The sequence below is a fragment of the Neopsephotus bourkii genome, unplaced genomic scaffold (genome assembly GCF_033783945.1).
Source record: "Neopsephotus bourkii isolate Nb327-2 ecotype Australia unplaced genomic scaffold, CSIRO-AGI_Nbou_v1 NB_1292, whole genome shotgun sequence".
NCBI classification, from domain to species: domain Eukaryota; kingdom Metazoa; phylum Chordata; class Aves; order Psittaciformes; family Psittacidae; genus Neopsephotus; species Neopsephotus bourkii.
The window spans coordinates 10,027,460-10,046,556 of record NW_026901776.1 but is presented as its reverse complement, the minus strand read 5'-3'; the positions used below and the strand labels follow the sequence as shown (position 1 = coordinate 10,046,556).

General features: G+C 37.8%; 1 protein-coding gene across 2 annotated transcripts in view; it reads left to right on the top strand.

The window, feature by feature from the left end:
• The window catches only part of BTBD9 (BTB domain containing 9), a 142,179-nt gene extending 130,846 nt beyond the window's left edge, over nt 1-11,333 (top strand). For both annotated transcript variants that reach the window (XM_061365977.1, XM_061365976.1), the window contains one exon: nt 2,643-11,333. In XM_061365977.1, coding sequence (XP_061221961.1) covers nt 2,643-2,847 — 205 coding nt within the window. In that variant the 3' untranslated portion in view covers nt 2,848-11,333. The remainder of the gene's footprint in view (nt 1-2,642) is intronic.
• The last annotated feature ends 7,764 nt before the right edge of the window (nt 11,334-19,097 follow it).

The following is a 19,097-nucleotide window of genomic DNA, read 5'->3' as shown; positions in this document are numbered from 1 at the left end:
TCATGGATTTTGATGGGTTTTTTGGGGTTTGGTTGTTTTTTTTTTTAGGGTTTTGGGGTTTTTTTGACCTGACTTCCAGACATCCTGCTTTTATAAAGAAGAGGATTATTTTTTCTTAGTCCTTGCCATCATTTATTTGTCAGAAAGGTCACCTAATACTTCAACTAAGTTTTATCTTGTTCCTCTTCAGTATTACTGACCTGGAAAGGACACATAGTTGCTGATGTGAGAGCTTTATCTTACAAATTACTGCACCAGTGTATATGTACTTGGCCTTCCTGCTTTATTTGTTAGACTTTTCTTAAGATCTCCGTGAGAAGTATACCATGCTGTTGACCACAAGATGATGCTGAAGTTTCATCTCTGTCTTTTGAGAGAAACACATGCAGGATTGTTTGCTTTAGTAATATTGTTCTGAAATAGGTAATTCTGATACTAGATGAAGCAGATGAGCTCAACTGTACTTCTGTGCTCTCTGCTTCTTTCACAAGCAGTACTATGCTTATTGAAGTGGCAGAGTAACTGCAAACAGTGTTGTAAATTCACAGGCTTGTTAATGTACCAAATGTTGAGTTGAGCATTAAGTATTAAAGAATCAGTAAAAAGGACAGTTACAATTTAAGAATCGGGAACTTCAGACTTTATAGACTAGTGTTAGCTAAGCTGTAGTCTTATCCATACTGTATTTTAAAAAGCATTCATTCATTTGTAAAGTGAAGTTTTAAATAAAAAACACTACTGGTGTTCAATACAACAGAAACATAGAATCATGTGACTTTGAGATCTCCATCACATTCATTAGGCTGTGCTGCCTTTAAAGGAAAGCAGTGTCTTACTGAGGTGGCACTGGTGAGATAATACTGTTTTCTTCATGTCTTGATGCTGATACAAGCAGCTGAAAAAATAGCTGTTACTTTAAAGCTGTTTACTTTACATCCCACTTTATATGAGAGTGGAATGCATATAAAAGGAGCTTCTGAAGAAGCATAGCTGAATGCAAAAATTGGCGTCTCAAAAACTGTAAACAGATGGAGAGAATTCATGCCACCGTAGAAATTAGTCCAGCTTTAGAAAAAAACTCATCAGAAGAAAGGCAGAGAAAAACCATTTGTGCACATATGTCTATGTGTGGGTATGGGTGTAGATTTATAATCTCTTCATATATATATATATATAAAGGCATAGCAATACATCTTTATTTGAGCATGTATTTATATATAGAAATATAAATGTGCATTGTTATGTATCTATATAAAAAATATAAAAACCTGCAAGAATTCTTACACTGAGAGGCACAAGACAATATAATGGGGTTAAAAAACCCCCAGTGACTAAATATGGTTTTCTCTTCATTTCGTGTATGCTGCCAGAATTGGAATTAACTAGCTACCTTAACAGAAAAGACCCTGGGGCTATTGCAGATGTGTTGCTGCACTCTGTTCAATGTGCACGAATGGGGGTGCTCAGAAAGAATGATAGGGTTTTCAGTTGTATTGCAGAAAGCACAGAAAATATAAAATTCTGTAGTCTTGTATGAATATGTAGTATACCTGTGTCTTCTTTATGGTATTTGATTTTTGCACACATTAATTTGATAGGGTCTGGGAAAGGACAGTTAAGATTAAAATACTGCCTTTGTGAGAATAGCTTTAAAGACACGATCTACTTGCAGGAAGAATAATAGAAAATGTCATAAAAGCATACAGAATTAAGTTAAAACATGATTTTTAAAATTCAGGATTTAATATTCATTAAGCTTTAGCTATAAAACTACTATGCATGAGAAAATAGCAGATTTTAATTTAGTATAAGAAAACATTTGTTTAGTACATGACAGAGCTGTGCAATTCATAGCAACAAAGAGTTCACATGGAAAGAAGCTTTGTAGCAGTTTTAGAGAGTTCCTCCCCCTTCTCTCGGGCACTTCAAGAACAAGTAGAATTAAGAGTAAGTAAAGTAGAAAATAAATTGGAAAAAATGCTTAAACATACAGTCCTCTTACTCTTTAGACACGTTCACCTGCACAGGGGTCCCAGGTATTGTTTGAAAAATCAGAAAATGATCACTGTTTGAAGTGGAGTATTTCATCTGATGAAGCAGCAGCCTTCTTGGATGCTCTGAATGCTTTTCTACATACTCCAAGATATGTCTGTAGAGCTACTGTTGCTGTTACAGCAGAGGGCAATCTTGAAATAGAATCATATTCATAATGATTTAAATTTCATTTCTAGTGTGCATGAATATTCAGTCTTTTGAGGAAGTAATTAGATCATAAGATACGCTTAAGACAATATAATAGTTGTTGTCATCTGATACCATGTAGTAGATATTTATACTACTTGTCAAAGAAAAAATCATATACAAATGTCTCTGTATGCTTTGTAACCATCTCTGAATTTTGGCACCATATGTAAAGGTTGGTATTATTTGAAAGCCTTCTCTTACTCCATTTATACCTCTGTTAGTATGTTTATGGCCCGTGAATAGTTGTTTTTGACTGCATGGTGAAACATTCTAATTTGACTAAGTACTTTGGCAATGATCTGGCCTGCATACTTCCATATATATTCTGTCTTACTCTGATCATGCTTTTGCCAGCATTTAATTGTTTTGCCTTATCTTCATTTCTTTGTTCTCTCCAGGTGTTTCACTGTGTGCATTTTGAGTGCCCAGCACAAAACAGTACCCACAAGGATGAGAGTAGTAAGGAAGTGGCAGCAACAGAGGTCGGGACTGGTGGACAACAGCTTGTTTCTCGCCCTGTTCGAGCTGCAAGCACTAGTTCCCTGCATTCCCCTCCTGGATCCACCTCGCGTTCACATGCTCACCAGCCATAAAGGAGATTGAAAAGTGGTTTTAGCACCCCTGCTGGTGTTACATAGAATGATACTCGGAACCTTCTTGTGCTGGCACCTTTTCTTCTTTCTCTCTTTGAACAAAGGGGACCATGTCTGAAAGCTGGAAATGCTGAAATGGAAAAGGCTTTTCCCAAGGACATGAAGAGTCTGCTTCACTCTCCTCAATTGGTTCAAATCAGGCTGGTCTCCGAGGGGGGAGAAAATAGGTCTTCAATCTTCATCAAGTATCCCATTAACACCCTACCTCTCTAATCTAACCAAGGCAAGGAGAACAGAAGAAAAAAAAAAAGGCAGAGCTACAGTGGAAATCTTAAATGACTCAAGCAGAATGAAAGGTATATAAGTATTTGTTCCCTGAAGGCTCCCATTAGCAAAGAGAATGTTTTGGAACACATCAGTCCAGAATATGTTATTTTTAAAAGTTATTCTTCATTCACATTCTTTGTAACTAGTAATCTGTTTCCTAAATTGTTTTGACTCTGTATTACACTATGTCTCTTATTTTTGGCTGTAGCAAATGCTGTGCAGTAGATTAAGGAAGTATCAAACATGTTTACCTGCTGAGATGAAAATTCCCTCATTCATCAGTGGGATGACAAGAAAAGCCTTCATGATATCAACAAACTAATTAATGAATGCTGTATTAGTCTTGACCTTAGTTGACTTGTCAAAGTACAAAATTGTCATTTATTACACTCAAAAGGGGAATTCCTAATTCAGGCATCTACCTTGAAGAAAAATGTAGTTTCTGTTCCTGAAGATGATTAGTTAAATTTTATCTGTATTTCCAAGAAAACTTGCACCAGATCATCAAAAATGGTTTAGAAAAGCGGAACTGCAACTGGTCACTGACAGGCAGTTGTTCAAACATAAAAAGAAGAATTTGCAGATAACTTTTTTTTTCTAAGTAAAAAATGTTGTACAATCTAAAGCTGAAAATTCATATGTGCGTATGTGCACAAACCTTTCACATAATCTTCATAAAATATGATGCTTTACGCAGCATTGTAAAAGATCTGGCTTTTACTTTGCAATCACAGAATTTGTTATCCATCTGTGTCTGTCTGGATTACACTACCTGCTACTTTGCTTATTTTAAGCATTTCCACATTGATGATGATGCAGTCTCTTACTCTCCAGATCCATGTGGCTTTTCGGAAGAGCTCCATTCCAGTCTTTCAGTATGGGATAAAGTGATTTTGTATTAAGACAAACACTGATATAATTGGTTAAATTGATTAGGAGGGCTGTTGCTCCTCACAAAGCATATTATATTGGAAATGTCAGCCATCCAGTTTTATGAACTTGGAATTTCTTGTGGTGACAAATAGCCTTGTCAGAAGAAAACAAAGCTAGTGTAGGATAAATATGGTTTTCCTTTGCATAACCATAGTGATAAAGTGAGTTTTATCAACATAGGAAATAGTATGTTAATTTATCACACTAGTTAATTTGAAAGAATTTCCCTGTTGGATACTGGTTGTGCAAAACCAGAAAGAAATATAACAAGTGGTAGCAATGAATCAGTAGAAACTTCAGAGGAGAAAAGCTTCCTTTTTCATGATTCAAATAGAATTGATTAGGCTTTATCAATAATAATATACTATTTCTCATTGCCAAATTGCAGTTGAGTTCTAACATTTGCATGCCGTCCCCTCCCCGTTGCTGTCTCTTCTGACTTGTGAATGTCTGTCAGTGAAGATGCATGCCCACTGCATTACAGATAGCTTAGAATATTTGCCACAGCAGCCTCAGGCACTCTGGAGTTCCGAGGCAGGATACTGCTCATCCCAGCTAGCACCTAGTCTAGGGTGCTGATTACCTTATGGCTTCACAGCCTTTAGAGCATGAAATAGTTGAGACCAGTTACAGGGGACACAACTCTTGTTTAAATGTAGGTCAAAAAAAATTGGATTTTTTTTTTTTTTTTTTTACTTCCTTAGAAAAGCGTTCTGGCTTTACTTTCCAGTTCTGGTTGTAATCCATGCTAAAAGTACTATGAAGCATGGAGCATGTCTTGTCATTGATAGATAAGTTCTTCCATGTTAGTGGTGGTATTTCTTTGCAGTTTGAGCAAAGGGCATAACTTCCTAGCTCTGAGTCTTTAGTAGTCACCATTATAGACCGTTTAAAAAAATAAATAAGATTTTAATAAGTTAGTGCCAGCTGTTCTGAGTCCAGGCTTTTGGAGAAAGAACAGGATTTTCAGCTTGTAATCTTTTTGCAGAATTCATTTTTATGATAAAAATAAGTCTTGTAGACTGTAACCTACTGCAAGTCTTTTTGATGTTGTCATATGACTCACTGTTGTACTGAAATGTCTGTTTATTTCCCATAACGTTCACCTTCTGCTTAGAATCTGAGGCAACAGATCTGAGCAATTCCCAAAGCAAAAGTTATCAAGTACTACAGACCTTCCAGTCCCCACAAAATCAATCACAACTTAAAAACTTTGCATTGTCCCTTTATACAGGTGAATATAAATTTTTAGTATTAGTCTGATTCTCAGTCACACATGGCCTTTCTTAATGTCTTTATTTTCTTCTGTTCTTCTCAGAATCTGTAACTGGGGTGAGTCCAATGTGATCACAGAGCTCCCAGGCATTTAAGACAGACTTCATGTTTTCTAGTGGGAATCCTTTACCTTTTTATTCAGAGAAATAATGTTGAAATGTTTAAGGGATCTGAACTGCTGTTGGTCTTCTATCACTGTCCTCCAGCAAACACCCCTAATATCTGTATTGCCTAAAAGAGGTCTCTCAAACATTGTGTCAGCAGCATATTACTAGTGGCAAAGGAAGATACCACATAGAACTAATTAGTGGTTTGATGTGAATGTTCTCATTCTTTCTAATTATTGTCTGTATTTACTGCCTCCTGATTTCATATGTGGTTCTTGTATATTCCTCTGAAATACTTTTTTTTTTCTTCAGTGGAAGTTGTGCTGTTACAGCTTTATAGCAGAGTTTATCAGAGTGATGAAATACTATAATTATTCAGAACTGTTATCACTCATGTTTTATTTCAACAGGTGTAGAGCAGAACTGACCAGGTATTCATTGCTTTCTAAGTCAGAAACTATAAAGTAGACTTGCTGCTAGATTTCTGCATAAAGGAACTAACTATATTGTCACTACTGAGCCATTATTTCTATTTAATACTTCACTATCTTTAAATTCCACTGGACTCATTTTCTCAGTTTTTCTTCCATAGGTTGAATTCAGACAGACTCAACTCATGGAGCTCAGTAAAGCTCTTTTTAAAGTATCTTTATTTAATTAATTTATTCCAAGTGCATGTAAAAGATTTTTATTCATGGAAATGTACAGCCAAACGTATCTGGGAAAATTAATTTCTGAAATGAGCAAAAACTGTGCAGCCATTGCCAATCAGCTCTAGACCAAACTCAAATGGCATGTTAAATGGAGCTACAATGAGCAAAGTTAATCCATGTCTAATGTAAAAGACAATACAGAGGAGGAATCACCCATTTTGTTAGAGAAGGAATGGTTCTTTGTTGCCATTCTCTTCTTTCAGAGCTCAATTTCTTTTTTTCCTCATGAAAATCAGTTTTTCTTGTTTATTATGACAAGCTCAGTGCTTCACAGTATTGCTGAAAAATTCAAATGAATTTAATGCATCTTCAATTTTACTAATGATAACATTAAATTAGAGAGTTTTCAGTTTAGTATCTGATTTGATGAGCTGGTTTCCATGAAAGAAAGTGAGAGATGTCCATAATTGTGCCACTCTAAGTAAATTAAGTTTTTCAACCAAATGCATGCGAGCATCTACTCATTATTCAGTGATGTATTGTTCATTTAGAAGAGTCAGTATGAAAATTAGAAGACAAAGTTAATGCTGTTCTTGTCTGTTTTGTGTTAGTGGTTCTGGTTATACAGTGATGCTCACTCAGAGACGCTCGATAAGGAATTAGATGTGATTTCACAGAAAGTAGACCTTGCATTTCTCTATGAAAGTATTAATTGGCTTAGATTTTGACAGGTGTGTAAATACACTGTCAAATGGACAAGTGAATGCATTGGTAATTTTACTATTTGTAGTCAGCAAATAATCAGAGCCAGAAAGAGTTAATGTGTTCAAGAGTAAACATTTTATGCCAGAGGACTAAACCATGCTTCAGAAATAATAATTTCTAGAACCCAGAGGATGCTTGAGGCATGGTTCCCGTTTCTGTTAATGGTGTATTTAGGTTAGAATCCTTAGTTCTTTTTGAACTCATTGTTGTCAGTTGAACTAGCTAAATGAGACATATATATATATATGTATGTATATGTATAAGCTCCACAAAGCTTTGCTCAGGATTCAGAAAAAAGTCCTGTGTCAAGTTTTAGGTGTACCTAAATGTTCATATATATGCATATGTTAAATTAAGCTAGTAGCTAATTATTTGGCTTGAATTTAGAATAGCTTCTAAGGCTCCAAAACTGGGAAAAAAAAAAAAAATTCCATGCAGGCAGGTGTGAAGTGCTGCTGTTGTGGAATGCTGACTGTATTTGATGTTTGCTTAAAAAATGCAAATGTCTAAACAAGGTATGGGTGAGCAAGTCCAAAGCTGGGTTTTGCCCAGTTGTTATTTGACTATAGAGAGTTGTATAAAATAGAGCAAGTTAAATGCTCATCTTAAAGAGGTGCAGTCCAGAGAACACACCTGTATTCCTCCTAGCTACCTTGTATGCTATGGCTTGCAGTGCTTACAAAGTGAGCCTTCATAGGATTTTTGTTTCCTGCTGAAAAAAACCTGCAGACTTTTTGTTGGCCCTTCACAAGTTTTCATTGCAAAGCTTTGGCTGAAGTAATGTCAAAGTCCCACCCATATTCCATGATGGGATCTGCATCTGTGTTTAATTTTGAAAATGTTTACTAGAAAAATAGTTTTAAACTGCAACTTTTCTTAAATAAACCAAGACCAAACTAAAAACAGTAGTCTAATACGAGGAAACTACAGGTATTTAGCAATAGAGTGACTTCCAGTACAACTACATACCAGCTTTATAATACTGTGTTTAGTTGCTATGATGCATACAAATGGTGGAAGTGAAGAATCAGTTCTGCCCACGCTTGGCATCAGACATTATTACCCAGCCAGACATAACAGCATTACTTCTTTTCCTTTTTCTTCCAGCCTAATAGAAGAGTTCAGCTCAGTGTTCTGAAAAAAACTGTAATTGATTCATTACATCATGGAAGTTCAGATCACTTTGGCTAAAATCTGAATGAGTGGCAGCTTATCCCTACAAAGGTGTAAATATGCCTCTCCAATGCTTCCAGCTACTTTAGGTCCTGGGCTATTGTAGAGGAGGAGAGCTGCACTGTTGGTAGAACATAAAATATTTTCCTCATTAGAACTTTTGCTCACATATTTCGTATTTATCATGTTGTCACATCTATTCTATTGATGCAGATACTCATCCATTAGATAAAAGAAAGTTAACCCAGTTTCTCATGATTTTCAGAATTACCCAGTGACTCCTGAAAACTGGCAGATATACATCAACCACCTCAGTCTATATTAAGTAGTCTGAGGAATTTACAAAACTGACCTGTATGGTCTTTTACAGCAAATACTGTGTCAAAAAAATACCAGGTGACTTCTATAATACCAAGTAAGTTGGTCGGTAGTACTGTTCAGATGGGGGTTTGTGCATCTAAAACTATGTGCCACGTAATCCAAGTGAATAGTTACCACATCTTCTTTCTGTAGAGAAAGCAGGGAGCTTGCACACCTGCCAGAAACACACAGGAAATCACTTTTGGTCTATATCACTTTGCCACATCTGTTGTCTCTGTACTCCTGAGCTATAGTTACTAGGTGATCTATGGTTAATACTTACAATGTGATAAATGTGTTTAACAGTAGACGTTAAGTCTGTACGTAAAAATTTTAGATTGTGCTTTTGAAGCATGGTCAGGCCACAGAATTGGGGTTTTGGCATCTTCTGTAGCTGTCTGTTAGGGGTTTTAAGTTATTTTCAGTTGCTAAGATATAGTAGAATTCTTCACAGCAATTTCTCACAGAGATTTGTCATGCTGAGAAACAGCTTTTGAAACAATCAGGTCGGGTTCATTGCTGGAGAATAGGGGCAGATTTCTGCTTTCTGCAGGTCAGGATCCTGTTTTGGTCATTCTGTAAGTTTGTTTATGCCATTTTTAATAATAAGGGCATTGGTGTTGCATGGTTTGGATCTGTTTCAGGAATTACGTCACTGATTTTGAGAGGCAAATCCTTCAAGTGAATGCTTTTATGCAATAATATGTTTATGGAACTTAGATGACTAGATTAGAAATGTATCACAGGAAGAGCTGGAGTTGCAAGGAATCATTTGGGTGAAAGACTATGTATGCACAATGTATGTGTTACCTAAATTGAAGTGACTGTTTGCAGAGGTGTATTTCTACATGTCCTTTTTTTTAATGTAGGAAATTTTGTTAAGGAATCTAGCACTCATCTGCATGGGCAGCGCTAAAAACAAACAAAAAAAAAGGGCAGGCAGAGAGGTCAGGAGCAAGGCTTTAGTGGTTTTTATAGGAAGAGAAACACAAAGAAATGATTCTTGGGGTCTGAGCTAGTTCTGTTTGTCTCCAGTCTTCACAGCTCTTCATTTTTACTACATGCTTCCTCCAGTCTTCTTGTTATTTCCTTTCTTTTTCTCTCTACCTAGCATCATAGCACTGTTGCTGTGGTGTTCCCTGGAACTTTCCTCCAAATTATAATTTATTAATGATTTGGGTTTAGTTTATTTTTACCTCTGTCAAATCCTGAATAAAATATCCTCAGCCCCGTTCATTCACATCAGACTTTAAAGGCAACAACCACTAGACTGTCAAGTGCTGGTGAGCAAAATTTAAATTTGGCTGTCTGTTGATATGGGAAATAGTAGCCCTTTTGGAGCTTGTGCTTTCATAATCTCTTTGCAGTCTGTTTGTTACCCTGAAGAAAAAAATCAGTAAGAGGTTTTAAGTAGCAGGACAGACTTTGTGCAGACTTACGTAAGTTAAATTCACATATAAATTCGGCACCCATGTCCATTAACCCTCTCCAATACCTTGTAAATTTTTCTTTCCTTTCTGCTTTGCTCAATTTCATTATTATCATTGGTTTTCTTTCCAAAGTGAATGTTACTTCATGAAGTTACATGTTACTTCAGAGGTCATAAATTAAATAGAAGGAGCCAGGCTAAAAGTTCAGCATTTAATGAACTTTTTCATTCATTCATTTATCTCAGTGCTCTCCTTTCTTGACGAACAGTAGTTTATACAGTTGCATTCCCCTTCTGTGTAGCAATTATCATTGCACCTTGAAAGTTCTGTGCATTACATCCCTTTCCTTCTTTCTCATATTTACTAAGCATAGAGTGGTTCTAAACTACCTCAGACCTTGTTGTGAACAGGTACAAGTTTCAGCTAAAGTTTTCAGACTGTTGTAGTCTTTGAATGTTGTTTAGGTGCATGTGTATGTAGTGAAAATAACCTGCCAAACCCTGACTGCATTTTCAGGAATACCTTCTCAGTGAGGTGTGTAGCTGGGATGAATTCACAGCTATGCCCATTCAGGCTCGTACTGATATCTCTTTCAAGAAAACCTTTTCAGGAGCGCAACTTCTGTTATGGGTAGTGCTTCAACTTTCTGGTCTCAGCTCCTTGAAGGAACATGATACTGCCTGCACTGGACTACTTTCACTTCTCTTTTGCCATGACAGCCCTCATAAAAATTGCATTGTCAGAACTCTGTTCCTGGCTGTTAGCAGGAGCTGAGCTATTGTATTGGACTGTGCTCATCATAGGAGAATAAACCCCACCTGCATGTTCTGATGACCTTGGTAACATTTTATTCCACAACAGATATGCACTGCCAACCATTTGGGCTAATTCGGTTTCAGGTAAAATGATGGTTGCAGGTTGTGCTGCAGTGATCTGATCAGTAGCTTTGGGAATTGTCTGGTTTTGTAAGTTACCCATTGAACAACCCGGCAAACCCTGTTAGTACCGATTTCCTTTTCACCAGCAGATGTGCACATCATCAAATGAGTATTTTGTAATGTAGAGTTTTCTAATGAGCATCTAAAAAAAGAAACATCACAATTATAACCTTAGTAACAATGTGTGCATGTGTAATAAAAGTTATAGAATTATTAAACAACTATATTCTGTGCATGCTCTAATATTGTATAATAAGTTGATAAGCAGAGGGTTCTGGAAAGCAAGGAAGGCTGGCTCTGGATTTTTCTGTTAAGGGTTTCAAAGAGCAGCATGCCAGAGCAGATGCAGGACCAGACAATGCTCAAAGAATCATAAAGTGAAACTGTTGTGCTTTGTATTTATTTCTTGGGGGAGTTTTCTTTAAAGTATTTCACTTCACAGGAAAATATATTTAAAATAGTGACAATTAGAAGTGCACCTTTTCATGAATGAGAGGGGTGTGATTTGAGAAATAAAGTGATCCTTTGTGTCTAACTGTTTGTCTGTAGTTCTGTTAAAATAATGGTAGAGCCTATCTGGTGCTGCTCATATACTGCATGTGCAAATAGAAGAGTTTTGGCAGAACTGGAGTGTTTTTTCCAGCATAGTGAGGAAATGAATATCATTATCAGTGATACATTACCTCATAATTCTATGGTTTTAATGTCAACATAGAAAACAGTGGTGATTTTCACAGTGACTTTCAGGCTAGTTTGCATCCATGAGGCAATGCGAATGTGGAGAACCAACAGCTGCCAGAGGTTGCTCCCATTGTGTGCCACTGTGCTCTCTGGAAGAGGTGTGTGAATGAGTATTTCACTTTATTTCACTAAAAAGGGGGCAATTATTTTGAGACTTGGTAATCTATTTTTAAACAAACCAAAAAAAAGATTTATTTTTCAGAGGTGTGTAGCACTTCATTTCCATTGGACTGCCATGAAAGGTGGGAGCACTGAGGGTTTGATTTGTCAATATTAGGTGTTTATCAGCCTCTCATGTTGAGCAGCATTTCTGTAAGCCCTGCCTGGATTTCAGAACTTCATGCCCTAAAGCAGTGACTGTTCTCCAGTAACAATACATTCCTCTATCATGTAATGTTTTAAGCAGAGGTAGGTATGTGATGTTGTTCCTTTCATGTATGTATATAATCTTTGTTACCTGGAAAGTTGAGAGGTCAAACTCAAAAGATGGAAGTCAGTACCAGGTTGTAAGATGAAGCTGAGGTACCACAGGAAACCATACAATGCCATAATGTAATTAAATATAATGTTAGATGTAATTTCTTTTTCTTGTGTTGATTAGCCATACATTAATAAATTTGTTAGTTAATAAATTTGGCAGTTATTAATAGATTTTGAGAGTAAAATGGGATTTTAAAGTGTTGGATCCTGCTGTTCAGTTAAAAAAAATGGATGTGTGGATTTTTGAGCACAAGCTGCCACTCACCTCACTTACTAAATTGTGACACTTGAAAGGTGTGGGAATACTGATGCAAGGAAGCCTCACTTTGGAAGTATTGTTTGCCTAATAGAGTACAGATTGAATGTTAGCCAGAAAATTGTATGATCCAGGCACTAAGAAGTAGCACAAGCTGAAGCCATCTGCAGTCCCAGGCCATGCGTCCAAGTTAAAAAAAAGGTAAATGCTTTTTGCTCGAACTTGACTGATCGGGGCCTCCTGAGGGTTTTGGGGTTTTCCATCACAGCCCTCAGGCAAAATTTTGGTTGTGTTCAAGATAATGCATTTCATAACAAGTGTTGGGTATCTTTTACTAGAAGAAAAAATACACTTAAAAGCACAGCGAGGAGAAAAAAATGTTGGATGAGAGCAAAGCTAAGAGGAAACGCTCTTTCTCCTTGCTGTGGTAAGATTCCAGTTCATCTTTGTGCATAGGGTTGTAAAATCATCAGTAATAGGCAGGGATCATGAAGGGAGTGCAGACTGAAGTGGAAATACAGCTTCCTCTCCAAACAGTAGCAGAGTAGAGAGTCAGTTTGAATGGTACAGCCTGAGGATTTATTTCAGAGTAATTTCTAATCCTAAGTGATGGACTCAGTTGTTAAGGAGCAATGCCAATTGAAGCTTAAAACACCGTGACACATTGTTTGAGGTGGAAAGGCCAGATATATATCAAACGGCAGTAATTTTACATTCACTATAAGGAGCAAAATGCATATAAACAGGACATTTTTGTTACTTACACATTTTGTAATTTACCCTCTAATAACTGCTGCTTAAATATTCTCATAGGCTGCACTAAGCAAATTAACGCTGGAAAGTAGGCAGTGGTTGCCTTGTAGCTTAAGGCAAAAAAGAACTAATCATGTAAGACCTTATTCGAGTCTCTGTATTTTTGTGCTTTGCCATTCTCTTTCCCTTTTCCTTCACAATAATATGCCAACCTTCTATAGCTGGAAAAGTGTGGGGTTTCTCCACGCATGAGGACTACTAAGGTGTATAGAAAAAAATATGTCCCATTTAATGAGAGTAGATGCACCACAAAAATATCCCTTAATGCAGCTGAGTCATTAGGAAGTTGCATGTGCCTGCTCTATGTAGCGACCACTGTAGTCCCACTTAAAGCACGACACCTTGTTGTCTGCTTTTTAAGATGTTGAATGTTGATGTTTAAATTGTTACGCTTTTTTCTTGAAGACTGCAGGACTTGGGGAGAAATTGAAATACTCACAAATCTTTGCTCCCCTCAGCAGCAAACTGCTGCACAGGTTCCCTACTGGCTTGCAGAGAGGATGCAGGCTGGTTGTTACTGATGTGTCAGTGGAAATGCTCCCTTCTGTAGCTCTGTTTGATCAAACATACCCCTGTGCTTTTTGAATGTGAAGTTTCGCAGCACATGTATGAGGGGGAGAGTAGTGTTGCTTAGCACTGAAATACCACCATCTCTGTGTTAAAATCAAACTGGCAAAGGAAGGTAATGTTAGAATACAAAAAGTGTATTTGGGTTCCTATCTGAACAGTTATTTCTTTATGAGAGGACATTCTGCATCCTATGACAGCTCAGTCTCCTGGAGCCTTTGCTGAGTAAGTCTCCATGTTCTGGTATCCTGTCCGATGGTAGCCCATAGCAGAGTGAGATTCTGTGAAGAACCTTCTCAAAAGCTTCTTGGAAACCTAAGTATAATATACACACCAGATAATTGGCATGCTTGTGCTCACTGACTTTCTCAAAGGCCCAAGTGTATTTGTGAGGTAATTATTTCCTTTACAGAGCCATCCTGAGCTTTCCCATCGTTTGTTTCTGGAGGAATAAACAGATGACCCATGCTTTTGTGCACTGCGGAATAGCTTTTCCATTTTCAGATCTGTCAGGTCATACACTTTTACCTGCAACTTGCTTGTCCCCCCCCCAGTTTCATTCATAGTCTTTCATGACTACTTACAGTCTGGTGCTTAGAAGACTGGAGGTGCTGCTTGGGGCCTGCATGTGCTGTATGCAGGTAATCCACGTGCCCCAGCCAGGGAAGCATAGCTGTGGAATAGCCAAGGGGTTTACTCATCCTCATGGAGAGGTAACTGCTCTTCAGAGCATCCATCTTCCCTGTCTACCCTTAGCTACTGCCCTGCACCTGTTATTCTCCAATTGCATGCCTTAACTGCCACCTTTGCCTATAAGTGATTCATACTTGCACATATTTCTGCGTAGCTGATGTATACAGGTGGGTACAGGCGAATCAGCTGTGTTCATACACATGCTTTGTTAATGAAAGATCCCTAATTTGATTCAGAGAATTTGCGAGCTTCAAAAATGCGGGCTGTTGTATTCTTAGATAGAAAGCTTTGCTGCAGATTCCAGGATTGCTGCTTGAAACCATATAAAAATCAAAATTGTTCTAGCAACAATGGCTCCTAATTGCTCTTGCCTTGGAGACTGCAAGAGACCAACTCTAAGCTCTGTTCAGATGTATTTATTATTGATGAATACCATTTTTTTCAGCCTGATGTCATGTTTTCATTAGGCACAACATGTATGAAGAGATCACACACAAGCAAATATACTTTATATCAATAAGGGGCATGGTAAGAGTATTAGAAATTTACTTAAGGCGCACCTGAGGCTTCCTGGTGCAGTTCTCTAAGTCTGTTCTGTTTAACAAGGTAATTCATTACTGATCCTTCATTGCGATGTCTTAAGCTCACGCCAGTCAAAAGGTCTTTCTTTTTAACAAGACTAAAGAAATAAACACCTAAGATGTGTATTTTAAGAAATCAGAATCTGGTACAAAGAGATCTTTAATGTCCTTTTTAATACTGGCAACCTCAGAAACACAAACTGTAAGTTTATTAATACTCCGGGGCATTTCCTTTCTTGTTTTCCAAGCATTAACTCTGAACAGCTCCCAGTGGTAGTTGTTTAGGGAAATGATTGCCTCAATAACTTAAACACAATGATTTCTAAGCGTAACTATTACGCATTTCAGATATTCTTTCAGTGGAAGAAGGAAAGAAAAAGGCAAGACATATTCATCTTCAGAAAATGATCCTTTGGCTGGATGTATATATATGAAGGGTCTCATGAAAGGGCCTGGTACTTCACTTTAGGCTATCATGATCCATAGTCAAGGAGATGCCACATCAACCAACTGACCTACAAATAAATGTGGTGTCTGTATGAGTTTTTAAGACCAGAAGATGACAAAATACTTTATATCATCTGCTTTCCAAGGCTGCAAAATCCTGGCTCACTATTTAGTCAGAGGGAAGCAGGCTGAACACTGAAGTTGGTAGATATCTGTATTATGTGTATTGAATATGATCTCTCTTTGCCGACTGCTGTAGTGGGCACGCCAAACAAACCAAGCTGTCATGAGCGAGACACAGCAGTAAGCACATAAGTTTAAGATGCCATACAGAATACCCCACAGTTCCCTCTATGGAACTGTGGAACTAGTCCTACATCAACTTTAGTGGTTGACTTTTATTCAATTGATGTATCAAATATCAAACGTTTTCAACTTGATTACAAGTTTGTGTCAGGATAACTACAGTACAGCCTCCATCACAGATGTCACTTGCAGTGACTCCCTGTTGTTATCAAGTATTAAGGCTGACATAAGATAGCAGTTTCACTAGTGGTCTAACTGAAGACAATATTCTCTGCTAAGTGCTATGCAAAAATGTAGTTCAGGTGTAGTCTGGAAGTGTTGGCTGGTCCATTTTATGGTAAGAAAAATATGAACATATTCTGTTCCCCTGAATTTATTGTAGAAACTACTAGGTTACAGCTATTGGTTAGATTTTACTCCTGAGAAAGTGAAGTAGCAAGTTGATTTTTCATTTTCTTCTTAAGCGAAAATAAAATTGCCGATTGGTATTTGACTGAATTTAAACTTAAGGTTGATGGGCAGATTGCAGTCTTATTTTTCTCAAGATTTATGGTTTTCTAACCTGTATTTCTCCCCACCATGTTTTTCCTTTTCCCTCCTTCCTCAGAGCCAAATTACTAAAATACAGCAGATGCCAGCAAACAGAAACAACCCTTCATGCATTCTATTTGTCATGGAAGTGCTAAAATTTCAGCTTTTTAGCGCACTTCATCATTTTGACAAGATGACAATATGATATATCATCACCAGACAGATGACACTAGACAGATGACAATACTAATCCTGCAGCAGGTTCTCAAGGGAGATTTTTATTGTGAAAATTGACATATATTGTATCAAGGTGAACATAACACATTTAGGAAAACAGCAATTTGCTGCTTTGTGCACTTCAGTATATCTCTGGGTCTTTATCGCTGTTGAGTCAGAGTTTCTGCTAATTTGAGCTGTGTCAGAATTTGGGCTCTGGTAAAGCTGGCAGGTCCTTCATGTCAGCTCCCAGTTCTGAAGCTGTTGAGATGCTGAAAGATAGGAATTACACAGATGTTTGCTTAATGGTTATTTCCCCAGGGGCTCCTGTCAAAGCTGTTGGCAGGGAAGTAGGGGGAATTACCTTGGAAATTGCTAACTCACTTTCACTGAATAACAGACAAAACAAATTTGACCAGTTTGTGAAGGTATGAACTGCTTCCAGAAAGACAGGAAACGGTTCCTAGCATAGATGTTGTCACCCATGTGTTGCTCTGTCAAATCAGCTGTATTGCTGCAGGCAGGGACTAGTGTCCAATGCTTCAATTGAATGAACGTGTTCTTTAAAATGTACACAACTTGTTGAGTGGTCCTGGACAGAAAATAAAAGCGTCAGGAACTGATTCTGGGATTAAAGAGGGAATAATTAAAAGCCAACAGTTTAATTTTTGTTCGAAGTACATTTTAAGGAGCTATGGTGATCAGCGTGGTGTAAAATAAAGGAAAATCCTAATTATTCCTTCATGTGATGACTGACTGTCCTGCAATATGAGATCTGATCGGTTTTTTCTTCATTATGCAAATCCCAGTGGTCAGAAGACCAGGCTGTAGGCTGGGGGAGCTGAGGTGGCTGTACCCCTGTGGTACATCAGGTGTTAGAAGCATCAGCTTGCAATATATTATGCTGCTCACTTTGCTCCATGGATTACTTGCTGTGCCCACATGTTGAGATGCTTTTAACTCATGTGCAGACTTTAATCTTTGATATTTTTTCCTGGCATTAGAATTTTTTCTGTGACCTGTGTAAGAAACACACAACCCAAGCTGAGAGTGTCTAAGCCTTGCTGATGCCTGCCATATGCTGACTTATCCTTAGATATATTTTTCTTTATTTCTCTGATATATTCAACATCACAAACTCCGTATGGTTACTGCTTCTTTATGTATTCCAGTGGGAGTTTATTTTTTGCTTTTCAAAGGTTTGCACAGAGACTGTCCTTAGTGGAACAGTGTTGTGTGCCTGGTTCATCTTACTATTCTCCTTAGTTAGGGATGCATCAGGGCTCGATGTGTTAAATTGAGGAATGCTTTTAAAGTTGAATTTCTGAATACTGAAAGCTGTAGAAACACTGAGGAGTGAACAGAAGGCATCATATATTGAACAGGAGCTTTCAAGGATGGGGAAACTATTGCAAGCAGGCAGCTTTGACTTCCTACTAACTGCAGCTGATTGTACCATGATTTCCATAGCAAAACTCAGGGAATCACAGTGAAGACACCTCCCCTTTCCCTGAAGTGATCAGAAGTAGTTCATAGGTATGCTTAAGGCTCATCTTGCTGAGGGCAACAGGAATCAAAGAAGCCAGAAAGTCACGCTGACAACAAATCCTAAAAAGGAGTCCAAAGAAATGCAAACTAAGTAGGATGCTTCAGGATAAGAGCAACACTCTGCTCCTATGCAATGGTTTCCAATGCTGAAGAATCGTAGGAGCATAGAATGGTTTGGGTTGGAAGGGACCTTAAAAACCATCTGGTTCCAACCCCCAGCCACAGACACACACCTTCCAGTAGACCAGGTTGCTCAAAGCCCCATCCAGCCTGGCCTTGAACATTTCCAGGGATGGGGCATACACAGTTTCTCAGGACAACCTGTTCTTCCAGTGTTGCACCACCCTCACAGAACAGAATTTCTTCCTAATATCCAGTCTAAATCAACCCAGTCAGTTTAAAACCCCACCCCTCGTCCTAAGAACCAATTCAGACCAGCTGAAAAAAAAAACCAACAAAAAACCACCGCAACAAAAAACCCAAACCAAAACCCAAACAAACAAAAAACCAAAACACAGCAAAAATCCCCAAAGTAGATGTTGCTTTTGCCAGTTCCTTGTAGACATGGTGCAGTACAACATTTATTGCATTCAGACATCTATTTGATTTTTCTATTCTTAGCCATAGTAATAAAGGAGTTTCATATAACATCTTATTACAATGGCATCAGATGTTGGAAAGCAACACTGTGAAAACATCACCATGATTTTGAGAGGCATGGTGTGTGCATATCATCAACAATGATGAACTAATGGTAACAAACAACATTAGTGAGAGAAGGTTATTACCTTAACTGCCTTTGGATTATCTTCCATGTGGTTTCAAAACAGAAAATGTGTAAACAGCTGTCATGTTCTGCCCCTCAACCCCCCAAATCCACTTTTCTTCCTTTCTCCCTCCTCCTGTTAGTCAAAATCAGGCAGATAGTGGGTTCCCAAAGGCTATAAATCAAGAAAAGGTATAGCCTAAAGTCTGTGGCATATGCAGTATTTATAGATATTGCCTATACATTGCTAATAATTCACACCTCTAAAGCATCGGATATACGGCCGCATTAAGGTAACAAAAATGGGAATAGCAGAGTAATAAAAACAATTAAAAAAACACCTCCGGAGTTTTT